The following is a 19,675-nucleotide window of genomic DNA, read 5'->3' on the forward strand; positions in this document are numbered from 1 at the left end:
CCCTTTGGAGATGGCTTGCTGTTGTCCTGTTTGTTTCATTGCAAGCCAATGAAAGCACTTTTGATTCTGTAGCCTCAAAATAACAGAAATGAGTTGCACCATCAGCTTTTGTGTGCAGCATTCTCTTGATAACAGGTTGAGTATTGGCTACCCTGTTTCCTCAACTAATACAAATAAAAGCCTGTTTTAACTTTTGTTTCTTAATCTTTAGAGAAGGTAAATCTTCATAAAGTGTTCCTATGAGAAATGATACTGTTGAATACAGATATAAAGATCAGTGTCTGAAATTTAGCAGAAATATGTCTAGATTCGGATGATCATCCAAAAATGATGTCTTTTATGTTTTTGTCCTTGTTATTATTTTTTTTCCCCTGAAAGTAGTTGGGCCTTTAAAACTTGTCTTTTATGAAACTAATCTTTCAAACTGATATGGTCTTTTCAGCACACTCCACAGACATGATTGCTTTGACTACCTACAGAACTGGCCCCACTTAGTGAAGAAGACCACTAGAAGCACACTGGGTCTTTCTTTAGGGGTGACACTGCTGTGGGTTTCCATGTGTAATTTTCCTGCTTCTTCAGGTATAACATTGCCAATAAGATTTTAGTATTGCTTATGCATAATCCAGTCCCAAACTCTAGTTGGGGAAATTTCCTTGATTCACTCATGCTTGACACAGATTATATATTAAAATGAGATGACAGAAAGAAACGTGTATGGAAGTCAATTAGTACCTGATATGGATTTATTCATGCTTTTCAAACTGAAGTTTGAAATCATTATTGTTTCTTAAATTAACACAGATAAGGATATTGCATGAAGTAAGGACATTTTTATTAAATTTTAGTTTAAATTATATTTAATGGTCAGTGTGATAAAACTAATTTTAAAAGAAAAGTCTTGGAAGTCATAAGATTAGGTTAAGCATGTTGAATGCTATTCTGTCACCTGTTAAGTGTGATAATAGAGTCACTGAACATCGATTATGCTACAGACATTTCAAACGATTAACTGTCTAAGTAGTGATGCCCATTGCACCCTCCTTACCTTTTTATAAACTTCTGGTAAAAGGGTGAGAAGTTTTCTCTTTACAAAGTTGATTTTGCAATTAGGCAACATAAAGCTCACATTCCTAGAGGGAATCCAAGCCTCCCTAAAACTCCTGAAAATGACGTCAGGGTTAACCCTTTGCCAGCCGGGTTTGTGTTTAGCAAAGTCTAGAAAGTTTTATCTCTAGATGGGACGTTGAGGCATCTGATAGAGAAGGGAGAGGCAAAGGGAGGCAGGCTTAGAGCTGTGAGGTGGTATTTGTAGGTAAGGCCACTCAACTCGCGACTGGCGGGATGCAGGACGTTAAAACACAAAAGGCTACTTCCGGCTAAAATTTCCTTACCAAGTTTCTTTCTTTGAGGAGGGGAGGGCATAACCACTCTTAAGGAAGTAGGTGTGTGTGTGCCTGGATGCAGAGAGCGTCCTCGCATTTCCGATTCTCATTCACACGTCTGGGGGCGGGGGTGGTCGCCTGCAGCTGGGCAGGCGGGGCTGGAGGCTGCTGGGGACGCCTCCACCTTCCCACCCGGGACGTCCTGAGCCGCCGCCACAACAACAGGCTCGCGAGACAAAGAAGTCGGCCCGGGGCGGCTCGCCGGACCAGGGGGGCGCGGGGAGGGGAGAACGCGGCGCGGGTGGGAGCCTGGGCGGAGACCTCCCGCCCGGCCTCCGGACTCGGTCCAGCCTTTGACCGTCGGTCCCCCGCGGCCCCCCTGCAGGCCGCTCTCCGGGAACCGCTGCCCCGGCCTCAACTCTCCCCTTTCAGCCCCACGCACCCAGCGGAGCGCAGCACCCAGACGCCGGCGGCATGGCGGTGTCCTGGAGGAGCTGGCTGGCCAACGAAGGGGTTAAACACCTCTGCCTGGTAGGATGGCGGGCCGGGCTGGCTTGGCGTTCAATCTGTCCTGCAGCGAGTTTGATTCATTCTCGGTGTGCGCGGGTGGGATGAGAGAAGTGGAAGTTTTGGAGATTTAGTTTCAGACTTCCTCACCTAACCGCAACTTTACTCATTACTCGACAGAACTCCTTCCTGCTGCACACAGGGTAACTTGACTACAGTGATGGAGAGCCTATGTGGAGGAAGGGAGCTAAGGCGGCTTTTCATTAGCCTTTGAAAGGCTTACCTCCTTTGCTCTTCCAATTGCTCCAGTTCCCTTAGGCCATGGTGATGCCCCTGGGCTTGGGACAGTAAGGTGTCCTCAGATCCTTCAGTGATCATTTAGGTGCAGGGACAGATTAAAGTCAGATGAGGGTCCTTAGTGTGGCTTTTCCACTTTCTGTTTGAGCATGCTTTTGGAAAATGCTGAGGTTGCATATGCATACCTCTGTCCAGTGAGTGGCTTCTATAGGTATGTTTCTTTTGTAATTTTTTGTTTTCTCTCTTTTTGACTGATCTAGCTTATCTGGCTGTCCCTAAATGTCCTGCTTTTTTGGAAAACCTTCCTGCTTTACAATCAAGGGCCAGAATACTACTACATCCACCAGATGTTGGGCGTAAGTGAAACTGGGGCGACTGGTGGAGTGGGTTTAAGGCAGCAGACTGCTACAGAATTTTGTCAGTCCATCTGTTTCTCAGAGTAGTATTTGCTGTAAACTAACATGTTTCTCAAAAGCGGTCAAGCTTCTTGATTTATCATTTGCTTCATTAAGAACCAAGGATAGTATCTGCTAAAGTGAGGTGAATGAACCTGTTAGATCAGGCTATTAGTGCCTGAATGAAGTGGCTTCTTTCTTTCTTTCTTTCTTTCTTTCTTTCTTTCTTTCTTTCTTTCTTCCTTCCTTCCTTCCTTCCTTCCTTCCTTCCTTTTTATTTTTATTTTTTTGCAAGTTGCACCAGGGAGCCCTGAAGGGTTTGCTTCTCCAGAAGGACCAGCTGATGACAGGCTGTTAGTCTGCACTTATCAAGGCTTTCTGCCTGCCCACAAGTCTGTTCAGAGGACTTCCTTTACTGACAGTACTCACAAACTGAGCTGTTATTTATTTTTTGGTAGGTTTTGGCTGGATGCCTTAGGTTATTTGTTGGGTACGATTTTGGTCACAGGACCAATTCATACAAAGCTCTGCTCTAGTTTATTTCATGTTGATATTTCTCTTGGTTGTGTTTCTCATGTCACTGTCCCATTCTATCTCCCTCCACCTTACTAGACCCTACAGATGGCAGGGTTCCCAGAAGACTTCTTACTTTGTATAAGGAGACTGAATTCTTGTAATCAACAACAAAAAGTATGAAATGTGTTATGAAATCTCAGGGTACCTGAGGGAACAGATTTATCATCCTCACTTGAAAGAGGAGACTTACTGGTTTGTTTTTCATAAATTTGTAACTATTTAAAGTCACTTCAGATGAATTCAGTATAACAACTTCTCTTTTGTGGATGGCATACACAGCCTTATCTTTTAGCCTTAGTTCTTTGAGTAGTGATTAGCCTGCAGTAAGTTGCAGCTGAATTAATTGATATCTAATGAAACAGAATACTTTATTGAAGCTCATGGTTATGACATCTTTTAAACATTTAATCCGTCTAGTTTTAACTAATGGGTTCAGAAAAATGGTTTCAAAATAAAAAGCAATCTCTTATTGAAGATTCTGAAGTTAACATATTTGTTTTTCTTTCAATCATCTAATTTGAATTTAGTTATCCAGAACTGTTCTACAAATTGTTTCCTAAATGGACACAGGGATTAAAATCTTCACAAATTTTCAAGTGCTTTATACTCTAATGCAAACCAGAAACAAAATTCCACAAGCAAACAAAACTAAGCAAATAACTGTAGTTTAATAAAGAATTTGAGAAACCTTTCTCTGATGAATTCCCAAGGACACCTAGCCTTTCATCCCTGCTTTTTGAAAACTCCCTGCTCAGAATGAAGTAATAAGCTACAAGTTTTTAAATGTGAGGCTTATTTCACCTAATACGTAACTTGGTGAGCAACTTTGGAAAAAAAACTTGAACATTACACTAGTAGAATTTATTCTATTCAGGGTGCTTGTAAGAGCTGGAAAAGCTGTAACTCTGTTTTGGAACTTTACTGTAACACAATAGCAATTTAAAAAAGCCAACCAGTTTTGTTAATATCCATCAGAATAGTTTTTATGTACTTGGAATCTGTGTAATTTAACTCTAATTATGATTAAAATGGCATGTACTTGCACATACACAAAGGAACAGACACACATTTAAATGTCATTTAAAAGTGTGTTCTACAACTTCTCTGCTTTCATTCTGCATTAATGCTTTTGAGCAAATGATGTTATAAATCAGAGGAGCTCAAGAACTGTTGGTGAGTGGTAGGGACTGGATACATCAATATCAACTAGATGATGCGGAACAAAGAGAACAATTGGGCTGGTCGAGAGAGATCATTATACCTTTGATGTCTAGGAAACTCCAGGCTAATCGCTGTGGATGGACCTCCAAGCTACCTATTCAGGACTCAAAATTTCACCAAAACTCCTTGTAGACTGAAGTGGCCTTTCTTGGCACCTCTCACTTTCTGAAAGTTACCTGTTACAGATTTTGTAATATTGATTTATCTAAGCTATTTGGGATACATATTTCAGTGTACATACTGGTTTTTAATGAACAAGGACTTCTTCCATCCATAGCTTTGCTATTACTTTGTTAAGGAGTATTTAATGTGATTTTTGTGGATAGTCTTCCTAGGCTTACCTTTCTAGTCAAGGTGTCATAGTAACAGATTTTACAGTTTGTTCTCTATTATAAGAACAGCACAATGATGAGATATTGCCAACTTTAAAATGTATGTTTTGGTCCCCATGGTTTACATCTTTTGCACGTCCCTTGTTTAATAACTTAAAGCTATACATGTGGAGCAGTCCCACCATAACAAGAACTTAGTTATGCTGAGGGCAACAGAGGTATTGTGATGTTTTAAGTCACCTTGAGGTTAAAAAAACAAAACAAAACAAACTAACAAATAAACATGGTGATATTTTTAGAAATCAATTTAAATTGCTTTAAAACACAAATGAAAGATGGCACTTGGCCCTCATGAATTCCTGAGTTCAAATGCCTTGTAGGCACATTAAAAAGTAAGGAGCATCCACAGGCTTCTATAAATTCAGGGCTATGGAAGGTGGACACAACAGGCCACTGAGACTTGCTGTATGCTAGTCCAGTTCCAGGTCAGTGAGAGACCCTGTCTCAACAGAATTAGAGTGATAGAGTCAGACTCTAGCTGTCCTCATGCTCGTGTACTCAAACACAAAAGTTTAGAGTAACTCACTCAGATATATATACCAAAAGGGGGGGAGGGGAGAACCACAAAAGGAAATAGTAAACCCATTCTGCAATTATTTTCATAATGGCAGTAAGTGCACAAATTGGTGTCATTTATCTGTGAAATGTAGTTACAAAGTTATCCCAGTGTCATAAACTAGAAGGAGCCACTGAATATAATTTATTACCAGGAAGGTGTAGCTTCCCAGAGGCACAAATTATTAGTAATTGTGTGAAACTTCTACTTTTTTTTTTTTAACATTGAAGTCAATTGTTTTTGAAAATTCATTTATATATAATGTGCCAGGAACTCTACAAGTATTTGTTTTATCTAAGAAGCTATGCTACCTATTTTAGATATGAGGAAATAAACACCAACGTTGCTGTTGCTGTGTGACTTACTCAGATGTCTGTGGTGCTGATTTGTGTGTGTGTGTGTGTGTGTGTGTGTGTGTGTGTGTGTGTGTGTAAGGGGGGGTGGTCAATGCTACAGTATTTTCTGGCTTCTCAGCTTTTCTCTTACAGTACTCATTTTTTTAAAGCTCTGCTCTGGTGTAGATACAACACTTGAGTATTTCTTCTTACCAGTGCTGTTCAAAAGAAACATAATTCAAAACAAAGTAAAAACTATAGGAAGTAATTGAAAAAAAAATCTTTAGCCCAATAAATACAAAGTATCATCCTTTTGACAAAAACCCATTATTAAAAAATCAAAGTAATATTTTACAGTTTATCTTGTCAAATATTTGTAATAGTGTATGTATTCTATTCTCCTTTATAACTCTATGTTTATTCACTCGAATGTTATTAGAGACACTAGACTATTGTTTAGATTTTACAAAACTTACATATAAAATGCATTTTCACATACATAAATGTTCTACACATCCATAATATTTTAATAGTAACACGAATATCAACTTTAAAGTTTATATGTAGGAGTCAAATACCTGTGGCATATACCTGTAGTGCCTGTATACTCATCTACTTAAGAAACTGTAGCAGGTGGATTGTTTGAACTCTAGGTAACATGGTAGTAAGATCCTGTCTCAAGAATAAAAGTTAATAAAATTAATGAACAATGACAACAACAAATTTGTCTCTTGATAATCCTAGGCAAAGTTAACACACCAAATCACCAGATGCAGCAAGTGTCTTATTTTGGGCATTTCAAGTGAAGAACTTGGAGGTAGAATATTCTTGCCTTGATAGCAAGGTGACTTTACTATTCTGCTTAAATCAAACAGCTATTCAACAGATTAGCTCAGTCACATATTCCTCTGGGACCAAAGAGGCAGCTCAGCATGTAAATTGATTGCTAAGAAACCTAATGAACTAAGTCAATCCCCTGTACTCACATGGTGGAAGGAGTGAACTGGCTTTCCGAAGTTATCCTCTAATCTACACACACACACACACACACACACACACACACACACACACACACACACGCCATAAGTATAAAAATAAAACAGAATAAAACAAAACAAAAAAATTCCTACTATATCTGAATTATGGTGACTTTCTAGTTCCTTATCTATTGTAGGAAGTTGACATTGACTGGGTAGTTGTAACATGTAATGATTGGTCTTGACCATAAAATATTTCTTAAAGTTCTGTTTCATGATTTGAGCTTGTTGGTAGGACCTCCTCAGAATTATGGGAAAACTAATTCTCAAACCAGGAGTGTTCATTTTTATTGCCGTGTGATTATTTTTAGAACAAATTTGAGGTCGAGAAACTTTTGGCAGAGAAAATTAGATCTGAAACACTGGAAGATTAACTAAAGGTAGGATGAATGTGTTTTTGGTAGGATTTCTTACAATTATTTGTTCCAAGACTAGTCTGGTACAGACAGAGGCAACATGGTCACGGCTGGTTTATATTCAAGTTAATGTGCTAATCAGGTCATGCACGGCTTAGGAGATGTTTAATTGTGACATGCTGTGTGTTTTGGAACCTTAACATTGGTGAAGAGAAAAATAAAAAAGTATTGAGCAAAAGTCAAAAGAAGCATCCAAACAAATAAGTAAAATGAATTAGTAACTTCACCCAATCTCCCATAGCAACTTTTAAAATAAAGGATATTTTTTGAATATTTAAGGCAAAATCTGTTTCCATTTATTTATTTTAAGGAATCTAAAATGTGGTTACTTTTTAAAAGCCACATTAATGAATACCAATGTGTTGTGAGCTACCCTGAGAAAATTAAATTTTCCGTTATTTTTATTGGTATAAAGTCATTGTCATGTTAGATTTCATAAACACAATTTCTTTCCAATACATCATGTATTAAAAGCAACAACAACAATAAAATAAACCTGGGCAAGCTGATGTAGCTCTGTGGTACAGTGATTGTGTAATATATACAATGTCTTGAGTTCTATCACCTGCAAGGGGTGTTTTTGAATTGGTATAAATATTTCAGTGTGAGGCAAGCATACAGCTTCTAGTAATAGTTCAAGTTGTCTCAGCTTTCTATCTTGTTTTCTCTTTAAAGTAATTTTTTTTGGTGTGTGTTTGTGCAATAATTATTTTCTCTGTAATTGTTCTTAGTCCTATGATGAGAACTTATTTTTTCTCCTTTTCCCCCCACAAATACTTTTTTAGATCTACTGTAGTGATGGTGTGTTTCTGTTTCTTTGGAAAGTCTTAACTGAGATTTCCATGTTGTTGGAAGAAAGTTGTGAGTGTTCCAACTCTTCTTAAATTTCTAGTGTTATATAAGGATGACATTTCTAAGGGCAGTTACTGCTTCTTGGTTCCTAGGGCTATCACCTAGCATTTTAGAAGGCAGGTATCTGCCTGTTCCGGTTGGAGTCTGTGCTCTCCAGATGAAAAGGCCTGGGATCTCAAGTCAGTGTTAGTTTCACAGCTTTGATTCTGCTGAGGAAGGAAATATATGTTGTTTGAATTGGCAAGAGGGCTTACTCATTAACTTTTCCCCTTTATTGTACAAAATATAAAAGTCACTGTCTAGACTGAGCCATGCAAGGATTGAGCTTTCAATTCAGAGATATTGTCAGGCAAGTGTTTTTGTTGTTGTTGAAATGGGAGAACATAGTCATGAACAAATGAGAGGGACTATATAACATTATCTTGAAAACAACCACATGTTCTTTGTCAGCTTATACTAGATAGCAAGATGTACATTTTTAGTGTTGAGGGTTTTGATATTTTGTTTTTCTGAAACTGATTGGCTTCAGAGTCACCATATAGCACAGGCATAGACTGGCCATGATCCTTCCTCTGAGTACTGGGATTATGCTATATACCAGTGGTCCAGTGTGCTTGTATACCTTATTATAGATTTCATTTTTTTTTTATTTTACAAAATAGAAAATTAAGTTTGGTTTGTTAACTGTTGTTCACTGAACTAGTGGCTTGATCACTATTTAGTCTATTGCCTCTTAGATCATTGGACTGTCAAGATGGCTATATATATGCCAGGCGACTTAAGTTAAAACCTTGATTGCATATGCTGAATTTCTGACCTCCAATCCCATGTTGTGGCTGTCACATTCCACCCTCCCTCATGCACATGAACACACAGTAATAATACACACAATAATAATAGCTGAAATAAAAGATAAAGAACACATTAAACTCCACACTGTTTGAATCAGTAGCTTTTCATTTCCTGTGAAATGGTACTTGGAAACTTATGACATGTAAGAGGTAAAGGAATCTTAGTGACTTGCCTTCAAGGTAAAATACATTTCCAACATCATGATTGTTTTTGATTCCTCTTAAATTGTTAAAGAAGCATGAGATATTTTACGTAGATTATCCTATTTCCACATAGCAGAAATGTAAGTCTCGATATTTAATGTCTTTATTTCATATTTACTGTATCATACATTTCATAAATACACAAACATCATTAAAGTGGAAGCTGTGATGATATTAAGCATTTTCCATTTTTTTTTCCCATTTTGCAATGGAAATAGTAATATCAATAACAATGCAGTACTGAGGACTAGTGGAGTGGAATCTAGACCATAGCTACATCATAGCTTTGCATTGATTAATTGCTTCATCTTTTAAATTAAACCATGGATTAGAGATAGTCAATTTTTTGTTTTGCAGCTTAGAAACTGAATTACAGAGACTCCTTGACTTGCTAGTCATTCTGTTGAACTGTAGCTCTATGTTTCTAGCTGGTGAATTTTCATTCTTGATTTTTTTTTATTTTTAATTAGCTGACAAATATGAACTGAATGTATTTATTTCTCCAGCATATTGTTTTGAAATATGTTTATATGTGAAATGGCTCGATGAGATAAGTAACATACATTATCTTATCATTTTTGAGGTTAGAAAAGAAGCTTTTATTAGCAGTGTTTAAGAAGAAAAGAGAGAGAGAGATACTATAGAAGAGGGAGCCCTTATAGGTTTGAAGAGAAAACTGACTCTAGAAAAATGTCCTGGCTGACCCCAACTAACAATTTGAGCAACAGTGGGAAGGCTACCATAAATGCCCTTCCCTGATAATGAGATTGATGACTAACTAACTTATCCACCATCATAGAGCTCTCATCTAGTCGCTGATGGAAACAGAAGCAGACACTCACAGCTAAACACTGAGCCAAACTGGAAGCCAGATGCAGAGAGGGACAACAAGACCAGGCTACAGAAACCCATAGAGACAGCTGACCTAAACAAAGGAGACCTAATGGACTCCCAGACTGATAGCTAGGAAACCAGCATTGGACCGACTCAGACTCCCTGATCATGGGCCTACCTAGGCAGTTTAAGTGACCTCTGACAGTGGAACCAGGATGTATCCCTGGTGCACAAAAGGACTTTGGGAGCACATTCCCCAAAATGATGATTAGCTGCTATAGTCATCATAATGTCTAATTTATCTCTTGAGCTTCCTAAAATCTTCAGTAACTTCATAAATAACTGAAAATTTGTGTTTGGGGACCACAACTTTACTTACTGCCCATATCCTGGGAATGACCATTCTATTCTTTGCTTCTGTGAACTTTGCTTTTCTAGATTCAGTGTGTGAAATCATGTGATGCTTGTCCTCCTGGGCCTTCAGGCTTACCCATCATGTTACGCTAGTGAAAGGAATTGCACTTACTTTGTTTAACAGAATACTGTCTCACTGTGTATGTTCCATGTTTTCTTTCATTTAGCTAGCGACAGGACTTGTCTTAGGGATTTTTGTGCTCATTTATGTCTATGCACAGTAATACAGGGTGGACCATGTGTTACTGCCATTTTTGTGAGTCAGTAACAATCAGATATCAGCCATTTTGTACAGTTAAGCCTGTAACAACTGCTACCATTTATTGATCACACACATTGTTCCAAGTACAGTCCTTGGCTCATTTGTTCTTTAACCTTATTTATTCCTTGTATTTAATTGACTTTTGACAAAAATCATGAAAGATAGGAATTTCAACACAATGACATTTGAAAAACTTGGGTTCACAGTTGTTAGCTAAAGTTCTACAGGTCACTGTAGCTTACACATGTAAAAGTCTAGTCTGAACCCTCATTGATGTGACTGCTCACTCCTATCATGCAGCACTTTCAGATAGATTGTGTTACAACATGGGATTCTCTTGTACTTTTGTAGGTACAATGTATGTGTGTGCAGGGACACCTTTGCTGTGGCACATATGTAGAAGACAATTTGTAGGAACGGTTTCTTCCCTGCTATTGTCTGCATACATCTCAGGGATAAAACTGATGCTATTAGGTTTGGCAGTGGGTGTCTGTATTTGCAGTGAGTGTCTGTATTGGAGGCTTACGGTTTTCTGCCCTTAACTGAGGTTCATCTGCATACACTCACAATGATCTTGAATAAGATTGCTTGGATGTTTGTTTATATATTTATTATTATACATTTATATTTGTCAATAAGTACTCGATCAAAAGTAAAGACAAGACTTTTATATTATTCTGAAAATATTTTTGAAATTTATTTATTTTGAGTGATTTGCCTGCCTATATGTTTGTGTACCACTTGCATGCCTAATGTCCACAAAGGTCAGAAGATTGCATTGGACCTTCTGGGACTAGAGTATTAGAATGTTGTAAACTACAATATGGGTGCTAGAATCAAACTTGGGTCCTCTGGAAGAGTAGCAAGTGCTCTTAACCTCTGAGCCTTCTCTTCAGTCCAGCTTTATTTTGAGTAATGTTCTTCTGTAATCCTTATAATTTCTTCATGTCCTTGGAAATCAAATGAATTCTCCATGAGCAATAGTATCAGTATTTTATATTGATAACTTAGATTGCATTGAATGTGACCTCAGGGAACTGACTGTGAATTCTGAGGGACTATTTGATTTGATATGCATCAGAGGCTACTAATAGTTGTAGTGGCTGTGACTATAGTAGTTAGTCGTGCAGGACAAGGATGCTTTCCATCAAGAATTAATCAATGTGGGGAAATGTGAGGGAAGACAGTAATACTTTGATGTGTCACATAGAACAAAGGACTTGTTATGATCTGTTAATCTCATGTAGATTAACTCATGTAAACTTAACTCTTTCTTTGTGTACTCAGAGAAAAACTGAATGTGGGCAGCCAATCTTCTAACTTCTGATCTGTTTTTCTCATGTCCATCATACTAACTACAGTGTTTAGCATAGAAGTAATTTTTAAAATTGTAGGGATAATTCTGGAGAGGAAGATGGAAGATCACTTTGTAATTTCTTATTGCAAAGACCATGGATTTTTGACTTCATGGAGATAAGTTTGAATCATGGTTCAGGCATATTTTGCGCAGGGGTTAGGGGGAGAGCAGTTAAAACAGGATTTTCATGTGTAACTTGACTCTTTTGAAACTCTCTCTCAGTAGACCAGGTCGGCCTTGAACTTGGAATTCAGATTCAGGCATTTCTATGAGCTTATGATTTGGGCAAACTAATGTTCTGAGACAGTCTAATGATGGACATGAAGTTGAAGGCCTAAAGAGTACATGGGAAAAAGCAAGGGCAGTGCTTCGTATCAGGTACCTAAGTTCTTAGGAAATAAATATTTCTATAAATACAATATAATATTATCTAGTATCATTGGTAGTAACACCGTTACTACCGTTAAATAGTAATATTGAAGATTATTTATGTTAAGTGCAGTTCAATACATAGCAAGGGCTTGTAGGACAGGTTGGTTTGTCCCTTGCTCTATTATTTTAGTGCTTACAGGATGTTTAGTAAATAGATACTCAATGATGAGGCTGTTTATTTGCTGCTTAGCTGAAGCATTCAAGTTTGGATCATTTGATTGACCTTTGGGTTCTTCTTTTTGAGAGAAGAAAGATATGTGTTGCTTTTTGTCATTGTCACAAAGTTTGTAGGAGTGTGTCTGATTGTTTGGTAGGATTTCTGTTTCAGGTAGAAATTTTTTTTTTTGTTTGTTTGTTTTTCATTAGAAAGTCATTAAGGAGACATTGCTTGTTAACTGAATCTTTGACTTTTTAACAAACAAGAAAAAATAGTTATTATTTCATGATGTTTTGATTCTTTAAAGTTAAAATAACATCAATGTTTACTGAAGCCTCCTCATGGGCTTGAAACTGGACTGTATTCCTTCTGTATTTTTTCAAAATCCTGAATCTTCTTCAAGGCAGGTCCTATTTATAAGAGGAAGCTAAAGAATAGCATTTAAACATGTAGCTCATTGTGTTATTTTTAGAAGCATGAAAAAATGTCAATTTCCTTCTTTACTGTATTCTCCTACCTTACAACCTTATATAGTAATTCATGTTATTACTTGGTACCCAGGAAAACACAAATATATTCTAGTCACATTCATGTTACACTGAGTATTATGCCATGACAGTCAAGTGTTTTTGGAAACTGAAAGCAGCACAGATATGAAAGATGTTATAACAGTTAGTGTCCCTTAACATCCAACAGGTTTTAAGCTTATTGCCATAGTGCCATGACATGACTCTTAAAGGTCATTAAGAAATATTTATTCTCTCAGCCTAGACACTGAGGGTGAGGAGTATAGGGTGTGTGTTTGGGGGGGGTGGCTGGTGTGAGAGCTTAGGCTTTGCCCCAAATGATGTGACAGACTTTGATGATCTCCCATGGAAGGCCTCACCTTCCCTGAGGAGTAGAAGAGGGATGGAATAGAGAGGGAACTGGGATTGACATGTAAACTAAGATTGTTTCTAATTTAAATTAAAACAAAAAACAAACAAAAGAAAGAAAGAAAGAAAGAAAGAAAGAAAGAAAGAAAGGACAAGGATTTGCATAAAGCAGTAAGAGAAGGTTTTCTTTCCTGAAGAAAAAATGTAGTTATCTTTCAATGTCAAATGCACCTTACATTTATGGAAGTCACTATTGAAGTGTGATATCGAATGTCTGCCATGTTTTAGGTAATAATGAAACTTGTTTAATAGCAGGCTACTAAAAAGGAAATACTCGGCACCTTGATCCTATTTCACTTTATACCTTCATATACAATGAAGTTTGTGCTGTGATAAATTTAAATAGTGTGACATAAAGTTTCTCAAGAAAGTAAGTTTCTTTCTAGTATTGGCAATGAGGGCCAAGGGAAGAGTAGATGGAGTAAGAACAATGTGGATTTTGATCCAACTTGTTTTTGTGCACTTTTAGAAATTAGAAAGATGGATTTGACAATGGTTTCTAGCTATAAGTTAATTCAACATATTGTTTTATAAGCTCAAGTTTATTTCTGTGGTCTTAGAAATTTGTAAACATATCTGTAGATATATGTTAAGATTATTAAAGTATTATTAAGATTATTTACACATATAGTAAAGGCAGAATGAAATGAATTATGTACTCAGAGTAAAGCATTTTATATCTCTGAGATTAAAAATAAACAGATTTAAAAATTAAGATTTGTTTAAGAAGCAACTTGCGATGATGACTTTTGACCAGGTTCTTTTTTCACATGATAGGATTTTCAGTTTTTGTGACTTCAAATTACAAGTAACAACATTTAGTGAAATTTGGAAGGCTCATTTTAGTTGGAGGGAAACAGACTGGCAGTTGCTCAAGCAGGTTTCATTTTTCCCATTTTGTGCTTTTATGTCTCCTTTCTGCCTAGCTCTTTGGTATGCTTTGCCTATGTGCCTTTCTTTAAGTATGTCGTCCCTGATTTCAGGAATGATGGCGCCTTAAGGAAAGAGGGTTTTTACATGAAATATGAAAGTAAAAAGTAGCAGTTGCAGTTACAGATGAGTTAGCATGAGGAGGTGCTTTTACCTTCCCCACTGATATTCCTTGGGCATGTAACTTTAGAAGTTACAGGGGCAGGGGGAGGGGGTTGAACTTTGTCAGATACTTTGGTTTTGAGAAACATGAGCTTTGAAGTCCATTCGTCTAATTCAAAGTACATTGAATTAGACAAAGTGAAAAATATCTTTTTTAGCCCCCAATAGCTCATAATGTCTAAGAGGAGCACCTGGCAAACATCGTTAGTGGTGTGTAATCATGAGTTTCAACTGGCAAGAAAAGACTCCTTAAACCACAAGAATATAGGATTCCAATAGACGCTTCATTCTCTATTCAAGAGAAGGTGTTTGCTTTTGGGAGTTGTTTATATTCCATTTGTTAAATCTCATTTTGCTTTTCTTTAGGGTTGCAAATGCACTTGGACAGTAGAATCTTTCACTCAAATAACTGTTCAGACATTTTACTTCTGCACATCTTCTCAAATGTAAGAGAGAAAACTGTTCTTTGAACAGTGGTCATTCAGACTGAATTAACTTGTCTATTCTATTAAATATGTCAAATGTAAGGATTAAAATTCATGGATTAAAATGCATTTTAAAGGAAGACTTTAGATACATACAATTTAATTGTTGAAGTCTTTTTGACATCTATTCTAATTCCTATTGAAACCAAGTGTCTGCCATTAAACTTTTCTGAGTATGATGTGACTCAGTTAAAACGTTAAATATAGAAATAGTACAGATGTCAGGAGTATCAATTGTAATGGTATGATATCATACAAATAACATAAATTGTATGGACATTGATCAAGTTGTGATCTTTAAATTATATGTTATATAATTTATTAAAAATACAGGGTCCGGCTCCTCAATTTTAAGCTGGAAATATTGGTACCTGCCTTTGGCTTTTAATTTTAGAAAGAATGTTGGGAAAATTTCAAAATGGTTTAATGAGGAGGAATGAGGCAAAGGTTTGGGATGGTTGTTTTTGGTGAAGAGTACCTGTGAACTTCATTATTGTGTCTCTGTTGCATGGGAAAAGGTGGACTTATCTGAGCATTCAGGTCAACCATTCTCAGGAACGTTAGTTGTATTCTTTGCCATTCCTAGGTCACAGTAATGGATGTTTAACCAAATTCTCTAACTCTTCAAGTTTTGTTGTACCTTAGAAAGTATAAAGACTTAGGGATGGGCACAAATATCAAGTGCAAAGATGTAAGAAGAAATGATTCATTTCAATAATGTCTTCCAGCCAAAGAAGTGAAGCCACTTCATGGTTTTATTTTATGCATTTTTGTTCCTTGAAGCCAACTGAAGGCAGTTTTTAGTGCTCTTTAAATTCTTCAGTTCTACATTCTAGAAGTCTGTGACCTCAACTGAGGCCACAAATGTTACTTGAGATACACATTTTATTGCTCTGCAATCTCTTCCTTCAACAACTGTGTCTGTAGAAGCCCAGGGACATGCTTATATACAATTCTGAATTCCATTCATGTTGAACATTAACTTTCCCAGACAGGCACTGTCTAGAAGTGAATCACTGTTGCCCTAGGAGACTGGAACATGAAAGACAAGTTAGACATAACCTGACAGAAATATCACATTTTTGTTTTTTCTGTGTAAAGAAAGAAGTTTTAAGTTCTCATATAATAGCTATATGTTTCATTGGCATGTAATAAACTTGTATGTAAAATGAAATGGTCTTCATTTTTAGAAAGAATAGCAAGAAGTACACTAGCTTTTAACAGGAAGTATTTAAGTAGACTTAAGGAAATCTTGATACAGCATATATAGGCTCTAACTTTTTGGTTATATGTTTATTTATATGAGGAAACAATTCATCAGTCCTTTCTATTTATTCATTTGGTGTGCATGACTAAATAGTTTATTTGTAACTGTGCATGTATGTGAATACTTTTACTCATGTGCAGAAGCCAGAGATTGAAATCAAGGTGTCTTCCTCTATTATTCTCTACCATAATTTTTGAGACAAGGTTTCTCACCGAACCTGGAGCTCAGGTGATTGATTGGCACCAGCAAGCTCCAGGGATCTGCCTGTTTCTTCACTCTGGCACTAGGTTGCAGACAGGAATCACTACACTAAACTTTTACCAAGTCCCTGGACAGGGAACTTAGGTCTTTGTACATTCAACTTTTACTAAGACCCTGGGCAGGGAACTTAGGCCTTTGTGCTTGTGTGACAGGTACTTTACTGACTGATTCTCCAACAGCATTTGTTCTGGAAACGATCACTTGTTTTGGAGACTTTCTTTCCCCTAATCGCTGTTTAAAGTGAGAACACAAGTCAACTGCAGTCAAAAATTAAGGGACAGTTTCAAGTTTCATGGGCAGTTTGAGGACAGAAGCCTATTAGGGTTATTTGAGCTCAGTTTCTGTTTATTAATAACCTTCATTTGTATTATAAGAAGTGATGAAGAGTGTAAGTTTGTGTGTGTGTGTGGGGGGGATTATCTGTGTAACATGTGCAAGAGTCAGTTCTGGCTGTCCTGGAATCTGCTTTGTAGACCAGGGCTGGCCTCCAACTCACAGAGATCTGCCTGCTGCTGCCTCATGAGTGCTGGGATTAAAGGTGTGCATCACCACCCTCGAATGTAAGGGTTTTTTTTTTAGCAATTGATAACTATGAACTATTTTCGCAGCATATCAGTTTTTACTGATTTGGTGAATACTTATCAAAATCATTATTGTTTAATCTGATTTTTAAGTAGCTCATAGTTAAAATGCCATTTTTATTTTTCCCATCTTCCCACTTTCCCCATTCTCCTTCCTTCTTTTCCATCTCCCTTCTTACTCTTCTCCTTTCTACCCTCCTTTCCCCTTCCTTGTTGTCTCCCCTTTTTCTTCCTTTTCATTATGTGTTTTTTTTTTTTTGATGACCACATTTTATTTTACATTCCATTGCTCAAGCCATGTTTTTCCCAGTGAGTACTGATTAAACATAAATGTCTTTATGAATGACTATGTATTTTGAGATCACCAAGAATACAAGGCCTTTGATACTTAACCTGTACTGACACTTGATAACTTAGGGAGATGTGAAGAATCAAAGGTAAAACAATCTGATATAGAATTAAATGCTCTTTGACATAAAAATAAGTCACTGAGAAACACCTCAGTCTTGTCAGAGTGTCTGAAAAAGAGAGAAAAGATAAAGAGGGTAGAATGAGGTGTTTGCTCTATTAGGTCCTTGTAGAAAAAGGAAGCCTTAAGCTGGAGTTAGAAGGCTATTAACAGTTTGTCTCTTTGTCGTGGAGGCTGCATAAGGTCAACTTGCATCACAGATGGGCTAGAAATAGTGTAAGCTGTGGATAGAGAACCGAGATTTGTAATGATAATGTGGACTAATTTAAGAAATGCATCTGGAAGCTAATCTGAGCCACACATGAAAATAGAGCCTCATGGCCTTATGACATCATCAATTTGGCATGTCAAAACCTACTTAAAATATAAGTTAAGACCCAAAAATGCTTGGGCCAACTCACCTCTGTAGACTCAGAAAAGAGTTCTAGTTATATTCAGGTCTTTCTTCAAACTGGGCTTTGTTCATTTACAGAGTAAGTCTGAGTTTCTGGAAACTGGAAAGTAGCAAGAAACTTGCTACTTTTTGGTGATAAAATAGAACATTTCTGAATTCTAAGTCTAGATTTGAACTAAATTTCTTGGGTAGTAACTTTTTGTGCGTTCTTTTTTGTAGTGACAGAATGTGGAAGGACCTCATTCAACATCTAATAGTTGCTTAGAACTTCCTTTGAATTCATTAAATATAGATGAGTGAAAAAAAGCTCACTTTCTTAATTGTGTTGGTGACCCTACTCTACAGAACTGAAGATGTGAAATGAGGGAATGGGTATTAGAGACACTGCATCATGTTTGTGGAGGGCTAGCTATACCTGTCGCTAGGGACCACTACACTTAATTCTGTATCATTCACTTGCTAGTACATATTCCTTTGTGATGTGTCTACTGTTGTTTCATTCTTCAGTTTCCAACTGAGAAAAGAATGATATTGAGATAAAATAATTTTTACCTAAGTGCATGCAGCTAATCAAAGGACTTAAAACAAATTTGCTGGCTTCAGAATGTACCCAAAACAGTGACAGCACAAAACTAGTTGTGTATCTTGAAAGTCCCACCAGATTTTGTTGTTGTTTTGTTTCCGTGTGTGTGTGTGTGTGTGTGTGTGTGTGTGTGTGTGTGTGTGTGGTGTTTGTTTGGTGTAATATGTGCAGTAATATCTGTTATATACACATTTGTGTGGTGTGTGGTATAGACATATGTCTGTTTGATATTGGTATGTGTGGTTTATGAATGTGTATATATTGTACATGTGCGTGTGTGTGCATATGTGGGCCTATGTATATATATATACTCTAATGCAATGTGAGGTGTTGCTCTCAGACTTATTCCCTTGGAGACAGATTTCTCATTGTTCTTGGGCCTAGGCTGGCATCAGTGAAGACCCCATTCTTCTGACTTGACCTCCATAGCGTTGGTGTTACAGATATGTGACTTTTCCTGGTTTTCTATGATGGCTCCAGGGGACTGAACTTAGCAAGCACTTTTTAATTTATCTATTTATGATAATATTTTTTATTTAAATTTGAAACAAGCTTGTTTTACATGTCAATTCCAGTTCCCTCTCCCTCCCCTTCTCTCCTGTCCCCCTCCTAACTCCCATCCCATCCCCTTACTTCTCCCCAAGGAGGGTGAGGCCTTCTGTTGGGGATCTTCAAAGTCTATCATTTCATTTGGACCAGGGCCTAGGCCCTCTCCCATGTGTCTACACTGAGAAAGTATCCCCCTGGCAGTGGATCAGTATTTATTCCTAGTATATGAATGGACTTTAGCAAACACTCTTACCCACTGGACCATCTTAGCAGCCTGCCACCCATCATGAGATACAAAAACCCAGAATTTTACAAAGAGAAGTGAAGATATGCTTATTTTAAAGTAGCCCATCAGCTCAATGAGTATTTACACCCACAGTCAGATGTGGAAAACTCTTGTAAAGACTTACAAGTAATGACAGGAAAATAGAAGTGTTGGGTAAAACATTATGAGCAGATTAAAGTATAAGGAGGTATTGTGGTTTGGAGGAATACTGGACAAGGTGTCTAAATTCACATCCTCTTCTGGGGTGTGCTGTATAGTTAGGAAAGTGACAGTGTGTGGGGAGGGCGTTTTGC

At 37.3% G+C, this 19,675-nt stretch overlaps 1 protein-coding gene across 3 annotated transcripts in view; it reads left to right on the plus strand.

Annotated features, from left to right (window-relative positions):
• The first annotated feature begins 1,697 nt into the window (after positions 1-1,697).
• Positions 1,698-19,675, plus strand: part of Nox4 (NADPH oxidase 4) — a 123,094-nt gene continuing 105,116 nt past the window's right edge. The window contains exons 1-2 of one of the 3 annotated variants that reach the window (XM_051191586.1): positions 1,698-1,916; positions 2,450-2,545. In XM_051191586.1, the coding sequence (XP_051047543.1) occupies positions 1,860-1,916; positions 2,450-2,545 (153 nt within the window). In that variant the 5' untranslated portion in view covers positions 1,698-1,859. Of the gene's footprint in view, positions 1,917-2,449; positions 2,546-19,675 lie in introns of those variants that run through there. The other 2 variants (XM_051191579.1, XM_051191596.1) reach the window with 2 other exon arrangements.

The sequence above is a fragment of the Phodopus roborovskii genome, unplaced genomic scaffold (assembly GCF_943737965.1).
Source record: "Phodopus roborovskii unplaced genomic scaffold, PHOROB, whole genome shotgun sequence".
In the NCBI taxonomy this organism is placed as follows: Eukaryota; Metazoa; Chordata; class Mammalia; order Rodentia; family Cricetidae; genus Phodopus; species Phodopus roborovskii.